Genomic DNA, 27,804 nt, shown 5'->3' on the forward strand with positions numbered 1-27,804 from the left:
AGCAGTGTGGCTCAATGGAAAAAGCCCGGGATTTGGCGTCAGAGGTCATGGGTTCAAATCCTGACTCCGCCACTTGTCAACTGTGTGACTTTGGACAAGTCCCTTCACTTCTCTGGGCCTCAGTTCCTTCATCTGTAAAATGGGGATGAAGACTGTGAGCCCCACGCGGGACAACCTGATCACCTTGTAACCTCCCCAGCGCTTAGAACAGTGCCTTGCACATAGTAAGCGCTTAATAAATGCCATTAAAAAAAATCCCCGTTTTACAGATGAGGGAACTGAGGCCCAGAGAAGTTGTGACTTGCCCAAAGTCACACAGCTGATAATTGGCAGAGGCGGGATTCAAATAATAATAATAATGATGGTATTTGTTAAGCACTTACTATGTGCAAAGCACTGTTCTAAGTGCTGGGGAGGTTAGAGGGTGAGCAGGCTGTCCCTCATGGGGCTCACGGTCTTCATCCCCATTTTACAGATGAGGGAATTGAGGCCCAGTGAAGTGACTCGCCCAAAGTCACAAAGCTGACAATTGGCAGTGGTGGGATTTAAGAACGATAATAATGATGGCATTTATTCAGCGCTTACTATGTGCAGAGCACTGTTCTAAGCGCTGGGGAGGTTACAAGGTGATCAGGTGGTCCCACGGGGGGCTCACACTCTTCATCCCCATTGTACAGACGAGGGAACTGAGGCCCAGAGAAGTGAAGTGACTTGCCCAAAGTCACCCAGCTGACAATTGGCAGAGCCGGGATTTAATAATAATAACAATGACGGCATTTATTCAGCGCTTACTACGTGCAGAGCACTGTTCTAAGCGCTGGGGAGGTTACAAGGTGATCAGGTTGTCCCAGGGGGGGCTCACAGTCTTCATCCCCATTGTACAGATGAGGGAACTGAGGCCCAGAGAAGTGAAGTGACTTGCCCAAAGCCACCCAGTTGGCAGAGGCGGGATTCGAACCCATGACCCCTGACTCCAAAGGTCTTTTTTTTCCCTTTCTTTTGCTCTTTTTCCTCCGAACTGAGGAGTGGGTGGCGGTGGTTGGGGGGGGGGGGGTCGTCGCCCCTCTCCACAGCCACGATGACAAAGGGCCTCGTGCCTTAGGGCCCTACGGCTGCCACTGCGCATGCGCCACCGCTGCCCCGAGGGCGCCTGCGCACGGCCGAACGTCGGCCGGAGGGGGGGGGGGGACGGGACCTGTGACGTCACGCACTCCAGCCACCGCGCACGCGCCGGCGCACGGCCGAACGTTCGCTCGGGCCTGCGACGTCACGCGCGGTAGCCACCGCGCACGCGCCAACGCTGCCCCGAGGGCGCCTGCGCACGGCCGAATGTTTGCACAGGGGAGTGGGCGTGGCTTGTGACGTCACGGGCGGTGGCGGTATATAAGGCGGGGCGCCGGCGCGCGGCCGGTGCAGTGTGGGGGCGGCGGCGGTGCGGAGTGGACGTGCGCTCGGTCGCTTTGGCTTTTGTGGTGTTGCGGTGGTCGCCATGGCTCGTAAGTGAGGGGCCGGGGCGAGGACGGGCGGGAGCGCCCAGATTTCTAATAATAATAGCAACGATGACATTTATTAAGCGCTTACTATGTGCCAAGCACTGTTCTAAGCGCTGGGGAGGTCACAAGGTGATCCCAAGGGAAGCAGCGATGGCTCAGTGGAAAGAGCCCGGGCTTTGGAGTCAGAGGTCGTGGGTTCAAGTCCCGGCTCCACCACTTGTCAGCTGGGTGACTTTGGGCAAGTCACTTCACTTCTCTGGGCCTCAGTTCCCTCGTCTGGAAAATGGGGATGAAGACTGGGAGCCCCTCATGGGACAATCTGATCACCTTGTAACCTCCCCAGCGCTTAGAACAGTGCTCTGCACATACCTTGTATCTACCCCAGCGCTTAGAACAGTGCTTTGCACATAGTAAGCGCTTAACAAATACCAACATTATTATTATTATTATTATCATTCATTCATTACCTTGTATCTACCCCAGCGCTTAGAACAGTGCTTTGCACATAGTAAGCGCTTAACAAATACCAACATTATTATTATTATTATTATCATTCATTCATTCAATCCTATGTATTGAGCGCTTACTGTGTGCAGAGCACTGGACTAAGCGCTTGGGAAGTCCAAGTTGGCAACATATAGAGACGGTCCCTACCCAACACTGGGCTCACAGTCTAGAAGGGGGAGACATTCATTCATTCATTCAACCGTATTTATTGTATATAAATACAATATATGTATATATCCTGTATATATGTTTGTACATATTTATTACACTATTTATTTTACTTGTACATATCTATTCTATTTATTTTATTAGTATGTTTGGTTTTGTTCTCTGTCCCCCCCCTTTAGACTGTGAGCCCACTGTTGGGTAGGGACTGTCTATATGTTGCCAACTTGTACTTCCCAAGCGCCTAGTCCAGTGCTCTGCACACAGTAAGCGCTCAATAAATACGATTGATTGATTGAGCGCTTACTGTGTGCAGAGCACTGGACTGAGCGCTTGGGAAGTCCAAGTCGGCAACATGTAGAGGCCCTGCTGAGAGCTCACCTCCTCCAGGAGGCCTTCCCAGACTGAGCCCCTTCCTTCCACTCCCCCTCGTCCCCCTCTCCATCCCCCCATCTTACCTCCTTCCCTTCCCCACAGCACCTGTATATATGTATATATGTTTGGACATATTTATTACTCTATTTATTTATTTTATTTGTACATATGTATTCTATTTATTTTATTTTGTTAGTATGTTTGGTTTTGTTTTCTGTCTCCCCGTTTTAGACTGTGAGCCCATTGTTGGGTAGGGACTGTCTCTATATGTTGCCAATTTGTACTTCCCAAGCGCTTAGTACAGTGCTCTGCATATAGTAAGCGCTCAATAAATACGATTGATGATGATGATGATGTAGAGACGGTCCCTACCCAACAGCGGGCTCACAGGCTAGAAGGGGAGACATTCATTCATTCATTCAGTCGTATTTATTGAGCGCTTACTGTGTGCACAGCACTGGACTAAGCACTTGGGAAGTCCAAGTTGGCAACATATAGAGACGGTCCCTACCCAACAGTGGGCTCACAGTCTAGAAGGGGGAGACAGAGAACAAAACAAAACGTATTAACAAAATAAAATAAATAGAATAAATATGTACAGATAAAATAGAGTGATAAATACGTACAAACACAGGTGCTGTGGGGGGGAGGAGGAGGAGGGGGCTCAGTCTGGGAAGGCCTCCCCACATGAGGAAACTGAGGCACAGTGAAGTTAATCAATCGTATTTATTGAGCGCTTACTGTGTGCAGAGCACTGTACTAAGCGCTTGGGAAGCACAAGTTGGCAATATATAGAAACAGTCCCTACCCAACAGTGGGCTCACAGTCTAAAAGTTGTGTTTTCCCCACCCCCATCAAATGATTAAAAGTGTCAGCAGCTAAAATCAGTGATACCATATATTCAAGCTCCCAAATGTGTTTGCTGACGAGGTGTTTTTTTTTAATAAATGTACGATAATCGCCCGAAAGCACGTAAATGCTTAAATGCCGAGACTTCTAAATATGTGGGCCTGACAAAAATACTGTGCTCGTCCTGCGCAATGGGAAAATGGTTAGCCATTCCAAAGTGTTACGGCCAGTCCCACGGCTGACAATTGGCCGAGTCGGAATTTGAACCCATGACCTCCGACTGCAAAGCGGGGGTCGGGTGGGGGATGCGCCTGGCGTGGGCTTCTCACTGGCCCACACGCCCTCCTTGGTTGCCACGTCTCCCGAGCTGCCCCCCCCCCCCCCCCCCCCCACGTTAGTGTCCCTCCCTTCTCCTCGCCTCAAAAATCGCCTTTTTAGAAGCCGTGGAAACCCGCGTCACCGAGGCCTTTCCCTTTCCCCGCGGTAGAGCATAATGGTGCTATTTGTTAAGCGCCTACTGTGTGCCAAGTACTGTTCTAAGCGCTGGTCGCTCGCCCGTCCGGCCCCCAGGGCTTTAAACTGGAGTGGATTGGGGATATAATCCTCCCCTAACTCTCCTTGATCTAGACTCGTCCTCAGGGCACTCAGTCTTCAGCCCGTAAATAAATGCCCCTTTAAAAATAAAGCCCTAACCATCCGCTGAAATACCTCGCCCCTGGAATAGAAACCGGTTGTCAGGCTGACACACGGTCATAATAAAAATAATGGTGGCATTTATTAAGCGCTTACTATGTGCAAAGCACTGTCCTAAGCGCTGGGGAGGTTACAGTAATAATAATAATAATGATGGCATTTATTAAGCGCTTACTATGTGCACTGTTCTAAGCGCTGGGGAGGTTACAAGGTGATCAGGTTGTCCCACGGAGGGGGGCTCAGTCTTCATCCCCATTTTACAGATGAGGGAACTGAGGCACAGAGAGGGTAAGTGACTCGCCCAAAGTCACCCAGCTGACTGCGGAACTGGGGTTTGAACCCATGACCTCTGATTCCAAAGCCCGTGCCCTTTCCACTGAGCCATGAAGGGGTGAGCTACCTGTTGGGGGTGAAGGGCAACATCCTCCCCCAACCTAGTGTTTATTTTACCTAGAGTCTCCCTTTTCTATCTAGCCCACCGATGTGGCTTCCACATACGACCCCATGTAAAGATTTTGGGGGTCAAAAACCTTTGTTGGAACTCAACCCGAGCTAGAGAAAAGGGGGTGGGCCAGGCAGATTGACTTAGAGTGGATGCCAAACCTTCCCTTCCAGCTGGATCTATTCCCCCTCCTGTTGTAAAAAGAGATCCGTTACTGGAAGTAGGCCACAGTGAACCATTTTGAGTACAGTCCTGTCCTTTCCGTGCTTAATTACGATTCAGATTTAGCTTGCAAGTGTCTTATCGCAGTTTTACCTGTTTTTGCTTTCTTGCTCAGCTTTGAAACCAAAATATTGACATTTCCCCCCATTATGAGTAGTTTGGCGCTCAAACTTGTCCAACTGGATTCAAAAGAGAAAGCCGTAACACTCTGGAATATCTAACCATTTTACCATTGCGCGTGATGAGCACAGTATTTTTGTCAGGCCACATATTTAGAAGTCTCAGCATTTAAACATTTAACGTGCTTTCTGGCGATTATCACATTTTTTAAAAAAAACCTTGTCAGCAACCATACTTGGGAGCTTGAATACGTGGTATCACTGATTTTAGATGCATATACTTTTAATCATTTGATGGGGATGGGGGAAAGCAAGAGACCCAGGCTGCTGGTTGTCAACATCAAACCTTTACTTGCCCTTTCAAGTTTGCATTTCATCGCTTTTTAAAATGGGTATGAAAAACTAAGCAGACGGTACATCTGTGCTCTGTAGGTGGAAACCAGCGTGAGCTTGCCCGCCAGAAAAACATGAAGAAAACCCAGGAGATTAGTAAGGGCAAAAGAAAAGAGGATAGCTTGACTGCCTCTCAGAGAAAGCAGAGGTAAGTTACTTTGAAAAGTACATTCCCAACAGATGGGATTTTGAGCAACTTATTTTCGGGGAAAGGATTTGAAGGTGCCAAATCCAGTACTCGCTGCATTCTGAACTTGCTCTGTCAACTTCAAGGGGTAGTGTCAAACTGAAGATGATTTTGAAATTGTGTGGTGGTTTCATTCAACTTCAGTAAAATTCTTAAAATTCACTTGGCATTTTTAAATTACCTTTAAAATCTCAGCCTCTATTTCATATTTTGTTCTTTTCAGTGGCCATCTAGTATTGTATTGCTGAATTGACTGAAACATCACTTAAACCAGGATGTCTTTCTTTCAAGTATCGCCACAGAATCCCCAAAATCCAGTTATTAGCTCCCTGTTCTTCCATTACCCAGGTGCAGTAAAATTAACTGGTGCCTCGACATGTCAGTGTGTCCACCAGCGAAGGGAGCAGGAGGAAGACGGGGGTTTGGGCTACTAGGCAAACTTTATAATCGGTCATGGGTGTCTGCATTGATCAGCAAAAGCAGCCTGTTTGACGTTCACCAGACCGTGCCCTGGGAAGTTATGTTTGGCTACCTTTCTGCTTCTTCCCTTCTCACCCAGCATGCCTGGCAGCGGCCTAGATAGACAACCCTCGCATGTCAGTCGATTATACGGCCACTTGAGAATTCAAGAAAAATATAAGGCACCAGCTTTCTGAAACAAAGCCGTTATATAAAGTGGCACTCAGTGCCTTAATCAAGTGACTTGGGCATTTTTCAAGACTCTGGTGGCTAAACAGCCATCATCTATTTACAGTCAGATGCCGATAGCTGATTTGGTGGCTTGGATGTGTTAGGAGTGGCCACGTACTCTACTGGGATTTGTGGTCACAAGTCCCGAACCTTTATTCTTTTTTTTTCCCCCATCACTTCTGGGCTGATCAGTTGCCGAGAGATTCCCCCGCCGTGCACCTAGGAACGCTTGGTGTGTCACCTTTTTGGAGCCCTGGGTTACAGAAGGCCCACCTAGGAATTCCTGTTTCATCTTCATGTCTTTGGAACACGTGGACTCTCCTTTGTGTGAAGGATAAATAGCCAGCCCCGTTCCGCTACCGTATTCCCAGGGAGTCTCCGGGGTCTCTGCGGAGCTGTGGTGAGCCACCAACTGCCTCAGTCAGGTGTGGGGCTGTAGGAATTGCTCGGGAAGGTGAAGCTAGAAGCACAACTTAGGTCTCTCTCCTGAAATTCAGCCATTGTCTTAGAAATAAGTGCTCTCCCTAAATTCTTAGTTCCAATTAATCACCTTGGTTAAAAGAAGTCTGCCTGTGTCATACTGATCAGTGAATTCAAAGTGGCAATGCGCAGCCGCATGACCTAACGGGGAGAGCTCAAGCCTCGAAGTCAGAGGACACGGATTCTACTCTGCATCTGCCACTTGTCTCCTGTGACCTTGGGCAGGTCACTTAATTTTCTGTGCTTCCGTTACCTCATCTGTAAAGTGGGGATTAAGCCCGAGAGGCCTACGCGGGACAGGGATTTTATCCAACCCAATTACCTTGCATCCACCCCGGCATATCAATCGTATTTATTGAGCGCTTACTATGTGCAGAGCACTGTACTAAGCACTTGGGAAGTACAAATTGGCAACGTATAGAGACAGTCCCTACCCAACAGTGGGCTCACAGTCTAAAAGGGCATATAGTAAGAACTGAGGTGCTCGCTCTTCTCAAGATTATTGATCACTGGCCTTGAACCCACGGTTACATCTGGAGACTGCATCACCTTAACTTAATTCCCTTCTGATAATTTTAGCCTAAGCTTTCAGTGCAGCCTGACAACCACTCCTCCAGATATATCTTGGGTAAAAAGCGTGTTGAGAGGCAGAGTTCTAAAGCTGCCCTAATGGCAGGGAAAATGGTGAAGCATTCAAGCGTCCCCATCTTAGAAACTCGAGCCTGATCATTCCTTTTCCTCCTCCTCAAAACGAAGGAGGGGAGAAGTGCCCTAATGAGCATTGGCAGGAGAAACAAATTAGAAAGGGGGGAACTGAGCACAGTGCCGACCGCTCCTGTGTTTCTGCTTTCCTATTCACTCACAGTCCTGGGTGGGAGAGAAGAGGGAAGGGCTGACTGTGATGGCATCTGACTCTTACTCAGTGACTCAAGCTCTAAATCATCAATCGTATTTATTGAGCGCTTACTGTGTGCAGAGCACTGTACTAAGCGCTTAAACCAGGATGTCTTTCCTAAATCTCCGTGTCCAGAGATGGGCAGCAGGACTGTGGACCTGACGCAATAAACTCTTAAAGGGAAGCATTGGCCAAAACAGGCTTATCACTACGGCCAGCTCATTGTGTGTCTCTTTTATTTACAGGGATTCGGAAATCATGCAGCAAAAGCAGAAAGCGGCCAACGAGAAGAAGTCTCTGCAGACAGGAGAAAAATGAGAGGGTAGCAGAAGGGCCCGCGTGCTGGGGCACACAGGGCACAGCACATCGGAGGCAAAAATCATCAGTTTGTAAAAGCGATCAGTTATTAAATATTTAACTGGTTTATCACACCCTCTTAAACTTGTCTCCCATTTTGTTTCTTTAATTTCCAGTGTAGCGTATGGCCTTTGGAGACGGCTCTTCCAAGAAAAGGAACACTGAGCATGCAAAGTATTGATGGAAATTAATGACTTCTACCTGCTACTCTTAACACCAACTGTAAAATACTGTGTTCAGCTGGATCTTTAAGCTTAAACTGCGATATTACTATAGCATCTGCCTAATGACCTGTCACAAGCTCGGTGTTTAAAACAATTCATTAAAGCCCATCACTGCTCTAATCAAATTGTAAAGGTCATCTGTAAATTTCACTTTTGTGTTTTACAATAAAATGTTCTGCACGGTATGTAATCTAAAATGCTACACCCTTCCTATTTTCAATCTGCAAAAGCATTGTGTAAACAAGCTTATTCAGGAGGGCATTTTTCTTTTTAAAATGAAAAAAAATAGCATTGCCCTCCAATTCATTCATTCGGTCGTATTTATTGAGTGCTTACTGTGTGCAGAGCACTGAACTAAGCGCTTGGGAAGTACAAGTTGGCAACATAATCCAATTCGATCTTTAATCTCACTATGAAATTAAGGTTTTTGTGAAGAGAAGGTGGGGGCTCCAACAGGCCAGGTGGAACAAGTAGCAAGGTGGGCAGGGGCCCCTCAATCCAAAATCCTACTTGAAATGTGGGTGTTGGGGGAGTGAGGGATTATGCCTGCAAAGTGGGAGTCATAAAATGACTCAGAGCCATATAGGTACCTATAGTATCACCTTCACCGGTTTTTCATCTAATATGTAGTATTAAAATGTTTGTTCCTATTGCCTCAAAAGTTACTTCTCACATAATTCACATCATCTGTCTTCGGTAAGCACTTAATTACCCTTGTGTGGCAGGCACTGGCAGAAATAAAAGATAACTAAAGCAGACTCAATGCCTGACACAGGGCTCCTAAGTTAGGCAAAGGAATGACATTCATTCATTCATTCAATCGTATTTATTGAGCACTTACTGTGTGCAGATCACTGTACTAAGCGCTTGGGAAGTACAAGTTGGCAACATAGAGACCATCCCTACCCCACAACTTTCATTCATTCATTCAATCATTTATTGAGCGCTTACTGTGTGCAGAGCACTGTACTAAGTGCTTGGGAAGCACAAGTTAGCAACATAGAGATGGACCCTACCCAACAACTTTCATTCAATCATATTTATTGAGTGCTTACTGTGTGCAGAGCACTGTACTAAGCACTTGGGAAGTACAAGTTGGCAACATATAGGCATGGTCCCTACCCAATCGTATTTATTGAGTGCTTACTGTGTGCAGAGCACTGTACTAAGCGCTTGGGAAGTCCAAGTTGGCAACATATAGAGATGGTCCCTACCCAACAGCGGGCTCACAGGCGAGAAGGAGACAGAGAACACCACACATTAACAAAATAAAATAAATAGAATAAATATGTACAAATAAAATAGAGTAATAAATATGTACAAACATATATACAGGCCTAAGTGGCAGCATTGGGACTAGAACCCATGTCACCTTTCCACTAGTCTGCCCTCCTTCCCATAGTGTTACTATTTATATTACTTCCAGGCTGTTCAGTCATTTATTGAGCACTCCCTATGTGCAAAGCACTGTACTAAGTGCTTTGGGGAGTACAATAGAACAATACGCAGACACATTCCCAGTCCACCACTGCCTTTATCCCTGTGGCTGGCAGGTATCGATCACTTTCTCCAGGAGATGGTTTCATAGCCAGCTAGCCCACCGACATCCTCTCTCCTCTCCTATCTGGCAAGGGGGTGGGTGGATCAATGTAAACCCATGGCCCTAATTTTCTAGACTAGAAGCAGTATGGCTTAATGGGTAGACAACAGGCCTGTGAGTCAGATGGTCCTGGGTTCTAATCCTGACTCCGCCACATGCCTGCTGTGTGACCTTGGGCAACCCACTTCACTTCTCTGGGCCTCAGTGACCTCATTTGTAAAATGGGGATTAAGACCGTGAGCCCCCCGTGGGACAACCTGCTTACCTTGTATGTGCTTGGCACATAGTAAGCACTTAAATACCATATTATTATCGTGACACTTCCTCAGCCTCAAGGCCAACACACTGTCGATCGAGCCCTCTCGGCCAACCCTAAAATGGGCCTCCAGTGCACCTGCTACGTACAGCAGGCAACTTTATCTCCAGCTTATTCATTCAGTTGTATTAATTGAGCACTCACTGTGTGCAGAGCACTGTACTAAGCACTTGGGAAGTACAATTCGGCAACAGAGACGATCCCTACCCGACAACTCGGCCTAGAAGGGAGAGACAGGCAACAAAACAATTAGGAATCAACAGCATCAATCCGTCCATTTCCGAAAACAGCTTTCCACTGCTAAGGCCCCTCGTGCTCACCGCAAGAACGGATGATTTCGAGGTCCTTAATCCAGCCGTGTGAACGACAGAATAAACGTGGCTCTTTCCCTCCCGATGCCCGGGTGGGACGGGGCGGCCCATCTTAATAATAAGAATAATAATGTTGGTATTTGTTAAGCGCTTACTCTGTGCAAGGCACTGTTCTGAGCGCTGGGGTGGTTACAAGGTGACCAGGTTGTCCCCGTTTTAATCCCCGTTTTACAGATGAGGTGACTGAGGCCCAGAGAAGTTGTGACTTGCCCAAAGTCACACAGCTGACGGTTGGCCGAGCCGGGATTTGAACCCATGACCTCTGACTCCAAAGCCCGGGCTCTTTCCACTGAGCCACGGCAGCTTCTCCAACACCTCCCCGACAAAGGCTACTTTAGTCGGAACATTTCCACGAGCAGGGCCACGGTGCCGGAGCCATTTTGGGGACGATCGTTCGCTCCGATCGCTGATCTGAGGGGGGGAAGCCATTCATTCATTCGATCGTATTTATTGAGCGCTTACTGTGTGCGGAGCGCTGTACTAAGCAAGCACTTGGGAAGTACAATTCAGCAACAAATAGAGACAATCCCTGCCCCCAACGCGCTCACAGTCTAGAAGATGACAAGGGGAGCCCAAGGAGAAAGCAATGGAGCCCTCAGCCGCCTGACCGGAGGGACCAGGCCCAAGGAGCCAAGGAGAATAATAATTAATGGTATTTGTTAAGCGCTTACTATGTGCCAAGTGCTAGGGTAGATACAAGGTTGGCCCAAGTGAGGCTCACAGTCTTTATCCCCATTTTACAGATGAGGCAACCGAGGCACAGAGAAGTTAAGCGGCTTGCCCAAGGTCACACAACAGACGAGGGGCGGGGCCGGGATTAGAACCCACAGCCTCGGACTCTCAAGCCCGGGCTCTTTCAATCAATCAGGTTGAACCAAGTGAGGCTCACGGTCTTTATCCCCATTTTACAGATGAGGCAACCCGAGGCACAGAGAAGTTAAGCGGCTTGCCCAAGGTCACACAACAGACGAGGGGCGGGGCCGGGATTAGAACCCACAGCCTCGGACTCTCAAGCCCGGGCTCTTTCAATCAATCAGGTTGAACCAAGTGAGGCTCACGGTCTTTATCCCCATTTTACAGATGAGGCAACCGAGGCACAGAGAAGTTAAGCGGCTTGCCCAAGGTCACACAACAGACGAGGGGCGGGGCCGGGATTAGAACCCACAGCCTCGGACTCTCAAGCCCGGGCTCTTTCAATCAATCAGGTTGAACCAAGTGAGGCTCACGGTCTTTATCCCCATTTTACAGATGAGGCAACCCGAGGCACAGAGAAGTTAAGCGGCTTGCCCAAGGTCACACAACAGACGAGGGGCGGGGCCGGGATTAGAACCCACAGCCTCGGACTCTCAAGCCCGGGCTCTTTCAATCAATCAGGTTGAACCAAGTGAGGCTCACGGTCTTTATCCCCATTTTACAGATGAGGCAACCGAGGCACAGAGAAGTTAAGCGGCTTGCCCAAGGTCACACAACAGACGAGGGGCGGGGCCGGGATTAGAACCCACAGCCTCGGACTCCCAAGCCCGGGCTCTTTCAATCAATCAATCGTATTTATTGAGCGCTTACTGTGTGCAGAGCACTGTACTAAGCGCTTCCCACTAAGTCACACTGCTTCTCAGAAGCAGCATGGCCTAGTGGAGAGCCCGGGCTCGGGAATCGGAAGGTCATGGGTTCTAATCCCGGCTCTGCCCCTTGTCAGCTGTGTGACCTTGGACCTTTATCGATCAATCAATCTATCGTATTTATTGAGCACTTACTGTGTGCAGAGCACTGTACTAAGCGCTTGGGAAGTCCAAGTTGGCAACATCTAGAGACGGTCCCTACCCAACAGCGGGCTCACAGGCTAGAAGAGGGGAGACAGACAACAAAACATATTAACAAAATAAAATAAATAGAATAAATATGTACAAGTAAAATAGAGTAATAAATATGCACAAACATATATACAGGTGCTGTGGGGAAGGGAAGGAGGTAAGGCGGGTGGGGGTGGAGGGGGGAGAGAGGGGCCTCAGTTCCCTCATCTGTAAAATGGGGATTGAGACTGTGAGCCCGCCATGGGGCAGGGGGCTATGCCCAAATCGACTTGCTTGGATCCACCCCAGTGCTTAGTACAGCACTTATCCCCTTCTAGATTGTGAGCCTGTTGTGGGCAGGGATTGTCTCTATAGGTTGCCGAACTGTACTTCCCAAGCGCTTAGTTCAGTGCTCCGCACACAGTAAGCGCTCAATAAATATGATTGAATGAAACTATGAGCCCGTCGTTGGGTAGGGAGCGTCTCTGTTGCCGGACTGTAGTTTCCCAGCGCTTAGTCCAGTGCTCCGCACACAGTAAGCGCTAACTTGGCTCAAGTTAGGCTTGGGAGTCAGAGGCCGTGGGTTCTAATCCCGGCTCCGCCGCTTGTCAGTTATGTGACTTTGGGCGGGTCACTCCACTTCTCTGGGCCTCAGTTCCCTCATCTGTAAAATGGGGATGAAGACTGGGAGCGCCCCCCCGTGGGACAACCTGCTCACCTTGTAACCTCCACAGCGCTTAGAACAGTGCTTGGCACACAGAAAGCGCTTAACAAATGCCATTATTATTATTATTATCATCCCAGCGCTTAGAACAGTGCTTGGAACCTAAGTGAGCACTTAATGAATGCCATTATTACTATTACCCCAGCGTTTAGAACAGTGCTTGGCACACAGTAAGTGCTTAACAAATGCCATTATTATTATTACCCCAGGGCTTAGAACAGTGTTTGGCACATAGTAAGTGCTTAACAAAATGCCATTATTACTATTATTACCCCAGCACTTAGAACAGTGCTTGGCACATAGTAAGCGCTTAACAAATGCCATTATTATTATCATCACCCCAGCGCTTAGAACAATGCTTGGCACATAGTAAGCGCTTAACAAATGCCATTATTATTATTATTACCCTAGCGCTTAGAACAGTGCTTGGCCCATAGTAAGCGCTTAACAAATGCCATTATTATTATTATTATTACCCCAGCGCTTAGAACAGTGCTTGGCACATAGTAAGCGCTTAACAAATGCCATTATTATTATTATTATTACCCCAGCGCTTAGAACAGTGCTTGGCCCATAGTAAGCGCTTAACAAATGCCATTATTATTATTATTACCCCAGCGCTTAGAACAGTGTTTGACACATAGTAAGCGCTTAAGAAATGCCATTACTATATTATTATTATTACCCCAGCGCTTAGAACAGTGTTTGTCACATAGTAAGCGCTTAAGAAATGCCATTATTATTATTATTATTATTACCCCAGCGCTTAGAACAGTGCTTGGCACATAGTAAGCGTTTAACAAATGCCATTATTATTATCATTGCATTATTATTAATAAATAATTATAATAATGTATTATTAATAATAATAAATACGATTGAATGAATGACTGGATAGTCATCATCATCACCATCATCAATCGTATTTATTTATTATTATTAATAATAGCAGAGTCATAACAATACGTTATTATAATTATTAACAATAATAATCATTGCAATAATTATCATTGCATTATTATTAATAAATAATTATAATAATGTAGTATTAATAATAAAAAATACGATTGAATGAATGACTGGATAGAGTCATCATCATCACCATCATCAATCGTATTTATTTATTATTATTAATAATAGCAGAGTCATAACAATACGTTATTGTTATTATTAACAATAATAATCATTGCGATAATTATCATTGCATTATTATTAATAAATGATTATAATAATGTATTATTAATAATAATAAAAAATACGATTGAATGAATGACTGGATAGAGTCATCATCATCATCATCATCAATCGTATTTATTTATTATTAATAATAGAAGAGTCACAATAACACGTTATTATTATTAACAATATCAATTATTAATAATGATTTAATAATAATTAATAATGATTTATTATTATTAATAATAATAGTAATAAATAGGATGGAATGAGTGACTGGCTAGAGTGTCCCCCACATAGGCAGCGCTTACCAAATGGCGTCGCTAACCTCCAGGAGCCGCAGGGGCCCCGCCCCGGAAGTGCCGGTTGCCCCGGCAACGCCTACCCGTCCCAGGAGGCCCCGGGGCCGGAAGAGGCGGTGCCTCCCCCGGAAGTGGCCCCTGTCCCTACCGGAAGTGGCCCCTGTCCCTACAGGAAGTGCGTCACTGTCGGGCCGGCGCCCGGCGGGCGGAGCTTGCGCCAACATGGCGGCCGGGGCCGGAGTCGTGGGGGAGGCGCACGAGGTGCTCTTCCGACGGGGCGCCGGACAGGTATTATAATAATAAATAATAATAATAACGATGGTATTTATTAAGCGCTTACTATGTGCGAAGCACTGTTCTAAGCGCTGGGGAGGTTACAAGGGGATCAGGTTGTCCCACGGGGGGCCCACAGGCTTCATCCCCATTTTACAGGTGAGGGAACTGAGGCCCAGAGAAGTTAGTAATAAAAATTAATAATAATAATAATAACGGTAATTGTGAAGCACTTTCTAGTGCCAAGCTCTGTTCTAAGCGCTGGGGAGGATACAAGGTGATCAGGTTGTCCCACGGGGGGGCTCACAGGCTTCATCCCCCATTTTACAGGTGAGGGAACTGAGGCCTAGAGAAGTTAGTAATAAAAGTTAATAATAATAATTAATAATAATGGTATTTGTGAAGCACTTTCTAGTGCCAAGCTCTGTTCTAAGCGCTGGGGAGGTTGAAGGTGATCAGGTTGTCCCACGGGGAGCTCACAATCTTCACCCCCCATTTTACAGGTGAAGGAACTGAGGCCCAGAGAAGTTAGTAATAAAAATTAATAATAATAATGGTGGTATTTGTGAAGCACTTTCTAGTGCCGAGCTCTGTTCTAAGCGCTGGGGAGGTTGAAGGTGATCAGGTTGTCCCCCGTGGGGCCCACAGGATTCATCCCCATTTTACAGATGAGGGGACTGAGGCCCAGAGAAGTTAGTAATAAAAATTAATAGTAATAATAATAATAATAATGGTATTTGTGAAGCACTTTCTAGTGCCAAGCTCTGTTCTAAGCGCTGGGGAGGTTACAGGGTGATCAGGTTGTCCCACGGGGGGCTCACAGGCTTCACCCCCATTTTACAGGTGAGGGAACTGAGGCCCAGAGAAGTTAGTAATAAAAATTAATAATAATAATGGTGGTATTTGTGAAGCACTTTCTAGTGCCGAGCTCTAAGCGCTGGGGAGGTTGAAGGTGATCAGGTTGTCCCCCGTGGGGCCCACAGGATTCATCCCCATTTTACAGATGAGGGAACTGAGGCCCAGAGAAGTTAGTAATAAAAATTAATGATAATAATAATAATGGTATTTGTGAAGCACTTTCTAGTGCCAAGCTCTGTTCTAAGCGCTGGGGAGGTTGAAGGTGATCAGGTTGTCCCCCGTGGGGCTCACAATCTTCATCCCCATTTTACAGGTGAGGGAACTGAGGCCCAGAGAAGTTAGTAATAAAAATTAATAATAATAGTAATAATAATAATGGTATTTGTGAAGCACTTTCTAGTGCCAAGCTCTGTTCTAAGCGCTGGGGAGGTTGAAGGTGATCAGGTTGTCCCACGGGGGGCTCACAGGCTTCATCCCCATTTTACAGATGAGGGAACTGAGGCCCAGAAAAGTTAGTAATAGGAATTAATAATAATAATAATAATGATATTGGTACTTGTTAATAATAATAATGATGGTATTTGTGAAGCGCTTACTATGTGCAGAGCACTGTTCTAAGCGCTGGGGAGGTTACAAGGTCATCAGGTTGTCCCACGGGGGGCTCACAGGCTTCATCCCCATAGTACAGATGAGGGAACTGAGGCCCAGAGAAGTGAAGTGACTTGCCCAAAGTCACACAGCCGACAAGTGGCGGAGCCGGGATTAGAACCCACAACCTCCGACTCCCAAGCCCAGGCTCTTTCCACTGTGCCACGCTGCTTCCCCATCTCTGACAAGAGACGTGCTGGACATTTATCCGAGATCTTCCGGTCAGCCGTATCTGGGTTAATTGGCAATTACGGTCAATTTAGTATTGAGATGAGAGTCGTATGCCTTTCTCTTCATTCAACTGTATTTAATAACTGTCATTTTTCTCCCCAGAGTGATGACTCTGATATATGGGATGATACGGCGCTGATAAAGGCCTACGATAAGGCCGTGGCATCATTTAAGGTATTTGTCCTTCTTGCCCTCCTGGACCCCCATTTCTGGCCAGTTTAAAAAAATGCCCATTCTATTTAGCGGGCATTATGTGGATTTATCGTCTGCTTATTATCACCACAACCAGGGCTGAATATTTTTCACTTTCAGATCGCGATGGTAGAACGCATCATCGGTTCCCTAACAGAATACAAAAGGGGGTGTTTTTATCGTCACATTAGTGGGCCATTGTGATAAACTCTGTGATTCTTTGGACGTGTCTCTCGTAAATCTGTCGTCAGTGGCATTTAAATTGGGTCCAGACGCTGCACGTTTTACGTGTTGTGAAATTACAATCTTGCCATCATATGGCAAAGGACAGGTGATTAGCTTATGTTATTTATTGGAAACAGACAGCCTGTTGGTACACCAAAAATAATTATTAAATTGCTGACTGGGGATCTCACCTGCCTCGTTGGGTTGGGCGGTTTTGGGAAGGGCTGGCCGGCGGGTCAGGGTTCGAATGAAGCGGGTGTTCGTGATGCAGCTTCTTTTGAAAAACGCTCTGGGTCCAGGCCAGGATAAAAGGGAAGGCTTGGCAGCCCCTTGGGTGACATCTTAGAAAAACAGAGACTCCACCGACTAGCAAGGGAAGCATTGCTTAATTTCTACATATTCCGTCGTGGTGCCTTTTCAAAGGCGGATGACGGAATGGCAGTATAGGCTGCTGAGCTGAATGGAAACCCGCTTAGATCAGACGTTGTGAGAGCTTTAATTTCACTACAATACAAAATGATGGGGTGGTTATGGTCTGTCATATTCCTTGGAGAAAGGAAGAAATTAAATCTGGCAGATTTTTTATTTTCTACCCCCCCCCACCCCTCAGATAAGCCCTACTTTCTGGGTTGGGGAGGAGATGGAGAGATCAATCAATCAATCAATCAATCGTATTGAGCGCTTACTGTGTGCAGAGCACTGGACTAAGCGCTTGGGAAGTACAAGTTGGCAACATATAGAGACAGTCCCTACCCAACAGTGGGCTCACAGTCTAAAAGGGGGAGACAGAGAACAAAACCAAACATACTAACAAAATAAAGTAAATAGAATAGATATGTACAAGTAAAATAAATAGAGTAATAAATATGTACAAACATATATACATATATCAATCAATCAATCGTATTTATTGAGCGCTTACTGTGTGCAGAGCACTGTACTAAGCGCTTGGGAAGTAGAAGTTGGCAACATACAGAGACAGTCCCTACCCAACAGTGGGCTCACAGTCTAAAAGGGGGAGACAGAGAACAAAACCAAACATACTAACAAAATAAAATAAATAGAATAGATATGTACAAGTAAAATAGAGTAATAAATATGTACAAACATATATACATATATCAATCAATCGTATTTATTGAGCACTTACTGTGTGCAGAGCACTGTACTAAGCGCTTGGGAAGTACAAGTTGGCAACATATAGAGACAGTCCCTACTCAACAGTGGGCTCACAGTCTAAAAGGGGGAGACAGAGAACAAAACCAAACATACTAACAAAGTAAAATAAATAGAATAGATATGTACAGGTAAAATAAATAGAGTAATAAATATGTACAAACATATATACATATATACAGGTGCTGTGGGGAAGGGAAGGAGGTAAGATGAGGGGGACGAGGGGGAGAGAAAGGAAGGGGCTCAAGAACTGAGTGTCATATTTAGGTTATTATTGTAGTGTTTGTCAGGCACTTACTCTGTGCCAAGCACTGTTCAATCAATCAATCAATCGTATTTATTGAGTGCTTACTGTGTGCAGAGCACTGTACTAAGCGCTTGGGAAGTACAAGTTGGCAACATATAGAGACAGTCCCTACTCAACAGTGGGCTCACAGTCTTAAAGGGGGAGACAGAGAACAAAACCAAACATACTAACAAAATAAAATAAATAGACTAGATATGTACAGGTAAAATAAATAAATAGAGTAATAAATATGTACATACATATACAGGTGCTGTGGGGAAGGGAAGGAGGTAAGATGGGATGGAGGGGGGGAGAGGGGGAGAGGAAGGAAGGGGCTCAAGAACTGAGTGTCATATTTAGGTTATTATTGTAGTGTTTGTCAGGCACTTACTATGTGCCAAGCACTGTTCAAAAGTTAATATCAATCAATCAATAACTGGCATTGAGTGCTCACTGTGTGCAGTGCACTGTATTAAGCGCCAGGGCCGGTGGCAGTACAAAGGAGTTGGTTTGCATGAGATGTTGTGGGTTCATATGTACTATTTCTTTGCATTTTTAATAGAATGCTCTGAAGAACGGTGACTGTTCTGAACCTTCAGACAAACAAGAAAAAAGTTCCGGATACCAAAAAAAAACGATTAAGAAGAGCAGAAGCAAGAAGAAGAACAACACTGCCCCACTGCCCCAGGTCATCTACAAATTCACAGACCGTAGCCCGTAGGCCCGTCTCCTTGGTTGATACTAGAAGGAGCACAGTCTGAGGCGGAGACTTTCAAACTTACCAAACTCCTTTTGCTTTTAACTAAATTTATTTTAGGTATTTTCGGGATCGAGATGAAACCTTTATAGCAAATGGATTGTAATTCTCTTACAGTTTTGTTTTTTAAGGGCGATAAGAGATTCCTTTATTTGGGTCTACCGAACTATTTTTACGCGCAGTGAAAGTATTTGAATTAAATTATGAGTCTCTTTGGGAAAAGAACATGTAAATTGGAGCTGCTCATTCTAGAGAAAACCCAAGTCAACCACACAGATTTGCTAATTAGTGTAAATAATAACATGCAAATTGCCTTTTTCGCTGCTTGAATTCTTATAGTCTGCTGTTTTCCTTTGTGGCAGTGGAGAGTTGGTGACGCTTGTTGTGCGATTTGGTCTGAAGATAGCAATGTGTATCCAGCTACTGTTGCTTCGGTGGATTTGAAGAAAGGGACATGTGTTGTAGTTTATACTGGGTATGGGAATAGAGAAGAGCAAAATCTGTCAGACCTGCTTCCCCCAAACAATCCTGAAGGAGGACAAGATGAAGGAAATGTTCGGGAGGTAAGTACGCACGTGCGCTCTCCCTCTCTGTCTAATTAGGAATTAGATGTGGCCCAATGGAAACCACCCAGGACTTAGTGCCCAGAGACGTGGGATTCTTGTCGCTTCTCTGTGTCCTCAGTTTCCTCATCTGTAAAATAGGGCTTCAATTCCTGTTCTCCCTCTGAGACTGCAAGTTCTGTGTGGGACTGGTACTTTTTCCGTCTTGATTACCTCGCATCTACCCCAGCGCTTAGTACAGTGCTTGGCACATAGTAAAGCACTTAAAAAACCCCCCCAACAATTATTATTGTTAGATTGTGAGCCCATGTGGGGCAGGGATTGAGTACAATATGCTTACTTGATACCCACCCCAGTGCTCAGCACAAAGTAAACAGTTGATAGATGCATTTTTAAAAAACTGTTTGGGAAACCACATATTAAATACTAATAATTATGGTATTTGTTGTCTGCTTGCACCAGGCACCATAATGAGCACTGGGTAGATAGAAGATAATCAGGTCAGACACAGTCCCTGGCCCACACTGGTCTGCTGTGTGATCTAGGGCAAGTCACTTCTCTGTGTCCTCAGTTTCCTCATCTGTAAAATAGGGCTTCAATTCCTGTTCTCCCTCTAATTGAGACTGCAAGGCCTGTGTGGGACTGGTACTTTTTCGATCTTGATTATCTTGCATCTACCCCAGCGCTTAGTACAGTGCTTGGAACATAGTAAAGCACTTAACCCCCCCCCCCCCCCAAGCAATTATTACTATTAGATTGTGAGCCCATATGGGGCAGGGATTAAGTACAATATGCTTACTTGATATCCATCCCAGTGTTTAGCACAAAGTAAACAGTTGATAGATGCATTTTAAAAAAATTGTTTGGGAAACCACATATTAAATACTAATAATTATGGTATTTGTTGTCTGCTTGCACCAGGCACCATAATGAGCATTGGGTAGATAGAAGATAATCAGGTCAGACACAGTCCCTGTCTCACACTGGTCTGCTGTGTGATCCTGGGCAAGTCACTTCTCTGTGTCCTCAGTTTCCTCATCTGTAAAATAGGGCTTCAATTCCTGTTCTCTCTCTAATTGAGACTGCAAGGCCTGTGTGGGACTGGTACTTTTTCCGTCTTGATTACCTTGCATCTACCCCAGCGCTTAGTACAGTGCTTGGCACATAGTAAAGCACTTAACCCCCCCCCCCCAACAATTATTATTATTAGATTGTGAGCCCATGTGGGGCAGGGATTAAGTACAATATGCTTACTTGATACCCACCCCAGTGCTTAGCACAAAGTAAACAGTTGATAGATGCATTTTAAAAAATTGTTTGGGAAACCACATATTAAATACTAATAATTATGGTATTTGTTGTCTGCTCGCACCAAGCACTGGGTAGATAGAAGATAATCAGGTCAGACACAGTCCCTGTCCCACATGGGGCTCACAGAGTAAGGAAAAGGGACAACAGGTACTTGATTCATTGGCTGTCCTGAAAAAGAAAGTTCACAAGAAATTGAGGCTGGCCACATCACACTATTCTCAAGTCGGGGGAAATATATAATTTAGAAGCCTGACGCAGTAATAGTTTTGAAAAATATTTGAAGGGTCTAAATGCATAGTCAGTTTCTAGGATTGCCTTAGAGAGCACAGTGAGGCTAGTTGTCATAACATAAGTTGATACAATATAGTGTGGAATGAAGTATTTCTAAGGGGCCATTTTTAACCCTTCCCAAAAACATTCCTTTCAGAATGAAAATCAAAGTCAGTACTCAACGGACGAAAGTGAGAAATCGGCCAGGTCAAGTGGAAGCAAACAGAATCGCAACAAAGCCAAAGCCTCTCACTGGAACTCGTATTTTCCTCCTCCGTCACTGCCTCCGCCCCTGCCCGGGCTGGGAAAGGTGAGCACGTTCTGACCAGCGGAAGCGTCTCTGAAACGGCTGCAGTCAGCCAGCAAATAGGCTTGTACTTCCCAAGCGCTTAGTACAGTGCTCTGCACACAGTAAGCGCTCAGTAAATACGATTGATGATGAAATAGGCCTTCGTAATGTTCCTTCTGCATTAATGGATTCTCAGCTCTTCCCCTAACGCCACATTCGATCCCATCTCTCCTGCCGCGCACTCATGTTCTTGGAAGTCATCGGCCACGTCTGCAAAAGTGTGGCTAAACAGGCTTTGGTGCCGGTCCGATCATATGACTGCAGCTAACCTCTCCTCCGGGTTATACTGCAGTCTAGACCAGGGGCACAGCCTGAATCCCACCTGTGAAGGCCACGGCCTACTTTGTGGGCGACGAGCCCCAGACTGAGCCCCTTCCTTCCTCTCCCCCTCGTCCCCCTCTCCATCCCCCCCATCTTACCTTCTTCCCTTCCCCACAGCACCTGTATATATGTATATATGTTTGTACATGTTTATTACTTTATTTATTTATTTATTTATTTTACTTGTACATATCTATCCTATTTATTTTATTTTGTTAGTATGTTTGGTCTTGTTCTCTGTCTCCCCCTTTTAGACTGTGAGCCCACTGTTGGGTAGGGACTGTCTCTATATGCTGCAATTTGTACTTCCCAAGCGCTTAGTACAGTGCTCTGCACATAGTAAGCGCTCAATAAATACGATTGATGATGATGATGATGACGACAACCACAACCACAACCCAAGTCTGGGTGACGGCACCAGGTGCCCGGCTTCGGCACTGTGCCGCCGTCACTTTCAACCTATAGTGGGTCCTGTGTGTAGAAAATATTCTGACCACCAACTCCTTGTTCATTGCACTCTGTGCCTTGGCAGGAAGAGTATGAGTGATGCAAACCACTGCCACTAAAATCTATTCCTTTTTGCAGGACCAGGACTGTATCGTTCTCCAGGTAGTTAAGGATTGTATTAAATCCTTATTCTGGGCTATACCGGAGGTATTTTCAAGTTAGAGTAGAAACTTTCCTGTCCCGCATGGGATGGGGCTCTCAGGGTGGGCAGACACACTGAGCAGTGGAATACTAATTGTGTTGCCGATTTGTACTTCCCAAGCACTTAATACAGTGTTCTACACACAGTAAGCGCTCAATAAATATGAATTCATTCATTTAATCGTATTTATTGAGTGCTTATGTGTGCAGAGCACTGTACTAAGCACTTGGGAAGTACAAGTCGGCAACCTATAGAGATGGTCCCTACCTGAATACGAAACAACAGTGAATAACAAACAAATCCAACCACCCAAGGTAACGCTTTCCTTTTGCCCCATCTTCAAAGCAGCAGCAAAAAAAGTTCTGAAAGGTTTTTTCTAGAAAAAAAAAATTTTGAGGGGAAAAGGAAGCCTTACCTAGGTCTGACATATACTTAGAGTTCATAAATTTGGGGTATTTTGCACTTCGATTTCCCTTACCAGAAAATGCATCTACCTTTTGTTTCCTTATTTAATCTAATTCGTTTTTCTATGGAAATATTTGACTGCAGCACGGACCAAAACTCAGTGCCCCACCGCCTTTCCTATCAGGCTGGCCCCCACCATTTCCTTCAGGACCACCAGTAAGTGTAAATAACTGCTTTTCGTGATCCTTGCAGTTTTTAAGGTCAGGAGTTCCTGCCACTCTGAGAGTACTCACTTTTTTTGCCTATGGAGTTTACTTAATAGATAGAAATAGAGTTGGTTTTGCTTGAACACCCTTATCTCAGCCCAAATGAAAGACAGGGTTTCCTTTTTCATTTCAAGGAGACAAGATTTAGTGTTTCCATTTTACCACGAATCTTTGTTGGGGTGGTCATTCCCAGTTTGAAGAGAGTTCTGAGGACCTGAAAGGAGAAGTCGGATTCTTTTAAACTAAAACATAAAATTTACCCCAAATTAATACATTTTACTCAGCCTCTGATTTTGCCCTTTATTTCCAGAGAAGCAGTGTGGTCTAGTGGATGGAGCACGGGCTTGGGTTCTAATTCCAGCTCCACCACTTGTCTGCTGTGGGACCCTGGGCAAGTCACTTCACTTCTCTGGGCCTCAGTTACCTCAGCTGTAAAATGGGGATTAAGACTTCTGAGCCCCATGCGGGACATAAACTGGGTCCAACCTGACTAGCTCGTATCGACCCAAGCACTTAGTACAGTGCCTGGCACATAGTAAACCAATACTAATACAAATACCATAAAAAATTTTCAAATGATGAGGGTGGCTGCGGCTCCCTTTTTAGTCGGTTCCCCAAGGAGTTGCTCTATTCTGTATAAGCTATGTTATGTTGCCAACTTGTATTTCCCAAGCGCTTAGTACAGTGCTCTGCTCAATAAATACGATTGATTGATTATAAGCGAGCTTTTTGTAAAAGCCGGAGGTAGATTTAGTGTCCAATTTTGTTTTTTCTGTGAGCGGATATTAGTGACTCTAAAAGCGTGTCTTCTTCTATTCCTCAGTTGATTCCCCCTCCGCCTCCTATGTCTCCAGATTCTTTTGAAGACGATGATGCTTTGGGAAGCATGTTAATAGCTTGGTACATGAGTGGCTATCACACGGGCTATTATCTGGTAAGTGTTGAAGCAGATCTTCCCGCTTGAAATTCAGCTCAGGAGGATTTGGTTTGCATTCGTCAACTGAACTTAGGCCACTCTGAAGGCTCTGATGGAGAAAGCAATATCAGTGAAGGGTTTTCAATATGAGGGCTTATTTTGGTTTCAGATTCATTTTAAAGAAAGGTTCGTAATCCAGGTTCATAATCCAGGGCAGGCGCCAAGGGTAGCCAGGGGAGACCTAAAGAGGATGCTGCTATTGAGGGGGAATTTGATATTTTTGAACGTCGGGTGCCAGCGTCAGGCTGGCTCCATGTGAGACTGGGAAAATCCCGGTAAATTGAGGCTTGTGTGGGCAGGCCTGGTCTACACTGGCTCTTAAACTCCTTCACTTCGGCCTGTCACACCATCCTTCCAACTGGTTCTGGATGGCTCCTTCCATAGGGAACCCCTGGAGTCTATATATATAGACATATATACATATAGACATAAGCAGACATATATATATATATGTATAGACATATATATGTGTAGACATGTATATGTATAGACATATATAGATACCTGTATATATGTATATATGTTTGTACATATTTATTACTCTATTTTACTTGTACATATCTATTCTATTTATTTTATTTTGTTAGTATGTTTGGTTTTGTTCTCTGTCTCCCCCTTTTAGACTGTGAGCCCACTGTTGGGTAGGGACTGTATATGTTGCCAACTTGTACTTCCCAAGAGCTTAGTACAGTGCTCTGCACACAGTAAGCACTCAATAAATACGATTGATTGATCGATTGATTGAGACGGGAGCTCTGTTTCCTGATTCCCTCAATGACGGTGGGACTTGGGTCGCCGACCAGTGGTGGCCCATAGGAAGCTGGAGCGGGGTGGCGTGGGGATCAGGGGGAGAGGAGGTAAGAAATAAAGCCAGTATCTTCATTTTCCAGTAGGCAAGTTCAGTGCCACAAATTCCAGATTTGCAGCTGACAGGCGGGACTTTCTAACGGGAAGTATTTTGTCCTCCAGGGCTTAAAGCAAAGCCGAATGGAAGGAAGGCACCAAAACTTCAAATAAAGAGGAAAGTCTGCCGCACGGTTCCCCTTTGCATTTGTGAGTATTTGTAGGTTATAATACTGATGGCAGGTATTAAGCTCTTCCACTATGGCAAGCCCTGGGGTAAGGTACAAGCCTATCGGATTGGGCCGGGGCTCACAATCTATGTTATGCACATTTCACAGATGAAGAAACCGAGGCCCAGAGAGGCTCTCCCCTAAGTCACACTGCCGTCATCTGTGCTGGGTGTTACGCAGCAGCAGTTGTTAAAAGTCCACATCACTGAGGATATAGTCAGCAGCTGTTCTCCCTCCTATTTAGACTGTGACTTCCATGTGGGATGGGGACTGTTTTTGACCAGATTAACTCACATCCACCCCAGTGTTTAGAACAATGCTTGACAGACACCACAGTAATAATACAGCGTAGTTTAAGTTGCTTTAAGAGGGGTCGACTAATGATCTGACCAGAGCCGAGAGAACCGTGACTTAAGGCTATCGACCCTACATTACCAAAAAGTGTTTGGATGGATGCTCAAGCAGTGTGGCTTAGTGGATAGGGTACGGGCCTGGAATAATAATAATGATGGCATTTATTAAGCGCTTACTATGCACAAAGCACTGTTCTAAGTGCCGGGGACATTACAAGGTGATTAGGTTGTCCCACGGGGGGCTCACAGTCTTAATCCCCATTTTACAGATGAGGTAACTGAGGCCCAGAGAAGTGAAGTGACTTGCCCAAAGTCACACAGTTGACAACTGGCAGAGCCGGGATTTGAACCCATGAACTCTGACTCCAAAGCCCGGGCTCTTTCCACTGAGCCACGGTGCTTCTCTCTGGAAGTCAGAAGGACCTGGGTTCTAACCATCATCAATCGTATTTATTGAGCGCTTACTGTGTGCAGAGCACTGTACTAAGCGCTTGGGAAGTACAAAATTGGCAACATATAGAGACCGTCCCTACCCAACAGTGGGCTCGCAGTCTCTGCCACAAGTCACTTAAATTCTCGGGGAGCCTCAGTCTCCTCACCTGTAAAATGGGGATTAAGAGTGTGAGCCCTATGTGGGACAGGGACTGTCCAACTGGATTAACACACATCTAGTTAACTTAGATCAGCGCTTGGCGCATAATAATCAGTTAACAAGGACTACATGTATTATTATTGCTTAGAAAGTATTTGCAGGTTGAGGCTTTTGTGTTAAATTCTGCTGCGTGTCGGAGGCGGGCACTAATTGCCTTTTGAGGGTTTTCAACAGAAATGAGATGAGGGTTAATATGTTAAAAGTGGGGAGGAAGTTATCTTCGGCTTAAATTCCAGACCTCCAGCCTGCTTCCAATATGGAAGCTGCTGGGACCGAGCCACACCCAGATATCCGGAGGGAGGAAGGCAACTTCTTCCATGCCCCCCCGCCTTCCCTAGTTCGGTTCTCTTGGAGGGGAGTCCCATTAATTTTGCTTATTTTCCTCTCTCCAATTCAGGTACTGCCGGCTCCCAAGGAGACAAGCTTTTCATTCCTCCTCTGGAGATACGGACAAAGGTGTTATTTTTCTTCAGAAAGACTTGACTCGATAGCACAATCCAATGTAACGACCTTATGAGTTTACTCACGGGTGCACAGGTTGCAATGGTAGCAGGTTAAATAATCTAAGCAAAATACTTTTTAAATAGTTTTGAGTTGTCTGGAAAAAAAAAAAACCTACCTGTACTTTTTACTTGCAGCGGATCACTTTTAGGCTGCCTCTCACCTTGCGCAGATCTATTTTCAGTACTAAAATTGTTCTTGGATGTTAAAACTTTTGGTCTGCATTCCAGTTATTCACAAACTTTTGAAAAGCATTAGTTTTGACTAAACTTTACTTACAGCAGAGCCATCAGCAGCTGAGTGATACTGGTGGCAGTTTTCACCTAGAATATCTGAGCTCTGACCCAGTGTTAGGAACTTGAAGAGGGAGTTTGGTGAACAGATAAAAGTGGTTGGCACAGTTTGTTTACATTACATGTGAATAAAATCTCATTTTTCAAATCGTGTCCTTCTTAAAATTTTGTTCAGAACCAAATTTAAGCTAAAAGGAGGCTGTTTTTCTGGTTCAGACTTGGGATTATTTTAAAATGTGTGTCATTTTACACGGGAAAAAATTCACTATCTTCCACAGTGAGAGGGCAGAGGTGCTCTCTGAAATATTTTTAGGATGCAGAGCTCTTTAATCTTCCAGGTGGGCAATGGTGGTGACTTTTTGCCCCCCTCAATGAATAGAAAAGTCTAGGTTCAGCTACAAAACAAAGATTTTCAAAGTCTCTGGGACCATGATTAAAATATTTCCTAAAAACAGAACTGATGCTTCCACAAAGGTATAAATGCATCATCAACCTGTGGGCAGGGAACAGGTCTACCAGTTCTGTTGTACTGTACTCTCCTTAGTGTTTAGTACAGTGCTCTGCACACAGTAAGCATTCAGTACCACTGATTACAAAGCAACCAGGAGACCGTTACACTGCACACGACTGGAGTGGAAGTCTAAAATCACCTTGATATCACCTTCCTTTAAAACATGCATTTAAATAAAAACTGAATCTGAATGAACAGGCTGTGGGAATACAAGCTAACCCCGTTGGAAAAAGTTAACACATGACTATCACCAAAAAAAAAAACCCATGTTGCCTCCCAAGTTGCATGGTGTGGA

General features: G+C 45.2%; 2 protein-coding genes across 3 annotated transcripts; both read left to right on the forward strand.

The window, feature by feature from the left end:
- The first annotated feature begins 1,412 nt into the window (after positions 1 to 1,412).
- Positions 1,413 to 8,288, forward strand: SERF1A (small EDRK-rich factor 1A). 2 transcript variants are annotated; one of them, XR_005455957.1, is made up of 4 exons: positions 1,413 to 1,496; positions 5,298 to 5,406; positions 7,756 to 7,882; positions 7,984 to 8,288. XR_005455957.1 is itself a non-coding variant. In XM_038765906.1 (3 exons), the coding sequence occupies exons 1-3, from the start codon at positions 1,490 to 1,492 to the stop codon at positions 7,826 to 7,828; spliced, it is 189 nt and encodes a 62-aa protein (XP_038621834.1). In that variant the 5' UTR covers positions 1,413 to 1,489; the 3' UTR covers positions 7,829 to 8,281. The 2 variants fall into 2 exon arrangements, 1 of the variants encoding a protein (XP_038621834.1); XM_038765906.1 differs by having other exon boundaries at positions 7,756 to 8,281.
- A 6,287-nt stretch (positions 8,289 to 14,575) lies between these two features.
- LOC119944788 (survival of motor neuron protein-like) lies at positions 14,576 to 27,146 on the forward strand. The gene is made up of 9 exons (XM_038765935.1): positions 14,576 to 14,658; positions 16,483 to 16,554; positions 18,822 to 18,947; positions 19,379 to 19,579; positions 21,318 to 21,470; positions 23,029 to 23,100; positions 23,974 to 24,084; positions 25,096 to 25,179; positions 26,602 to 27,146. Exons 1-8 carry the CDS (start codon positions 14,593 to 14,595, stop codon positions 25,141 to 25,143), a joined length of 849 nt encoding a protein of 282 aa, XP_038621863.1. The 5' UTR covers positions 14,576 to 14,592; the 3' UTR covers positions 25,144 to 25,179; positions 26,602 to 27,146.
- Positions 27,147 to 27,804: the final 658 nt, after the last annotated feature.

The sequence above is a fragment of the Tachyglossus aculeatus genome, chromosome 23, assembly GCF_015852505.1.
Source record: "Tachyglossus aculeatus isolate mTacAcu1 chromosome 23, mTacAcu1.pri, whole genome shotgun sequence".
In the NCBI taxonomy this organism is placed as follows: Eukaryota; Metazoa; Chordata; class Mammalia; order Monotremata; family Tachyglossidae; genus Tachyglossus; species Tachyglossus aculeatus.

What these genes read in the sequence shown, in the direction of transcription:
- LOC119944788 (XM_038765935.1), top strand. Translation starts at nt 14,593, where the DNA reads ATGGCGGCCGGGGCCGGAGTCGTGGGGGAGGCGCACGAGGTGCTCTTC. An exon ending in ACACTGCCCCACTGCCCCAG is followed by an intron (nt 18,948 to 19,378) that starts GTCATCTACAAA and finishes CCTTTGTGGCAG; the next exon opens with TGGAGAGTTGGTGACGCTTG. An exon ending in CCCTGCCCGGGCTGGGAAAG is followed by an intron (nt 21,471 to 23,028) that starts GTGAGCACGTTC and finishes ATTTGACTGCAG; the next exon opens with CACGGACCAAAACTCAGTGC.
- SERF1A (XM_038765906.1), top strand. An exon ending in GCCTCTCAGAGAAAGCAGAG is followed by an intron (nt 5,407 to 7,755) that starts GTAAGTTACTTT and finishes TTTTATTTACAG; the next exon opens with GGATTCGGAAATCATGCAGC.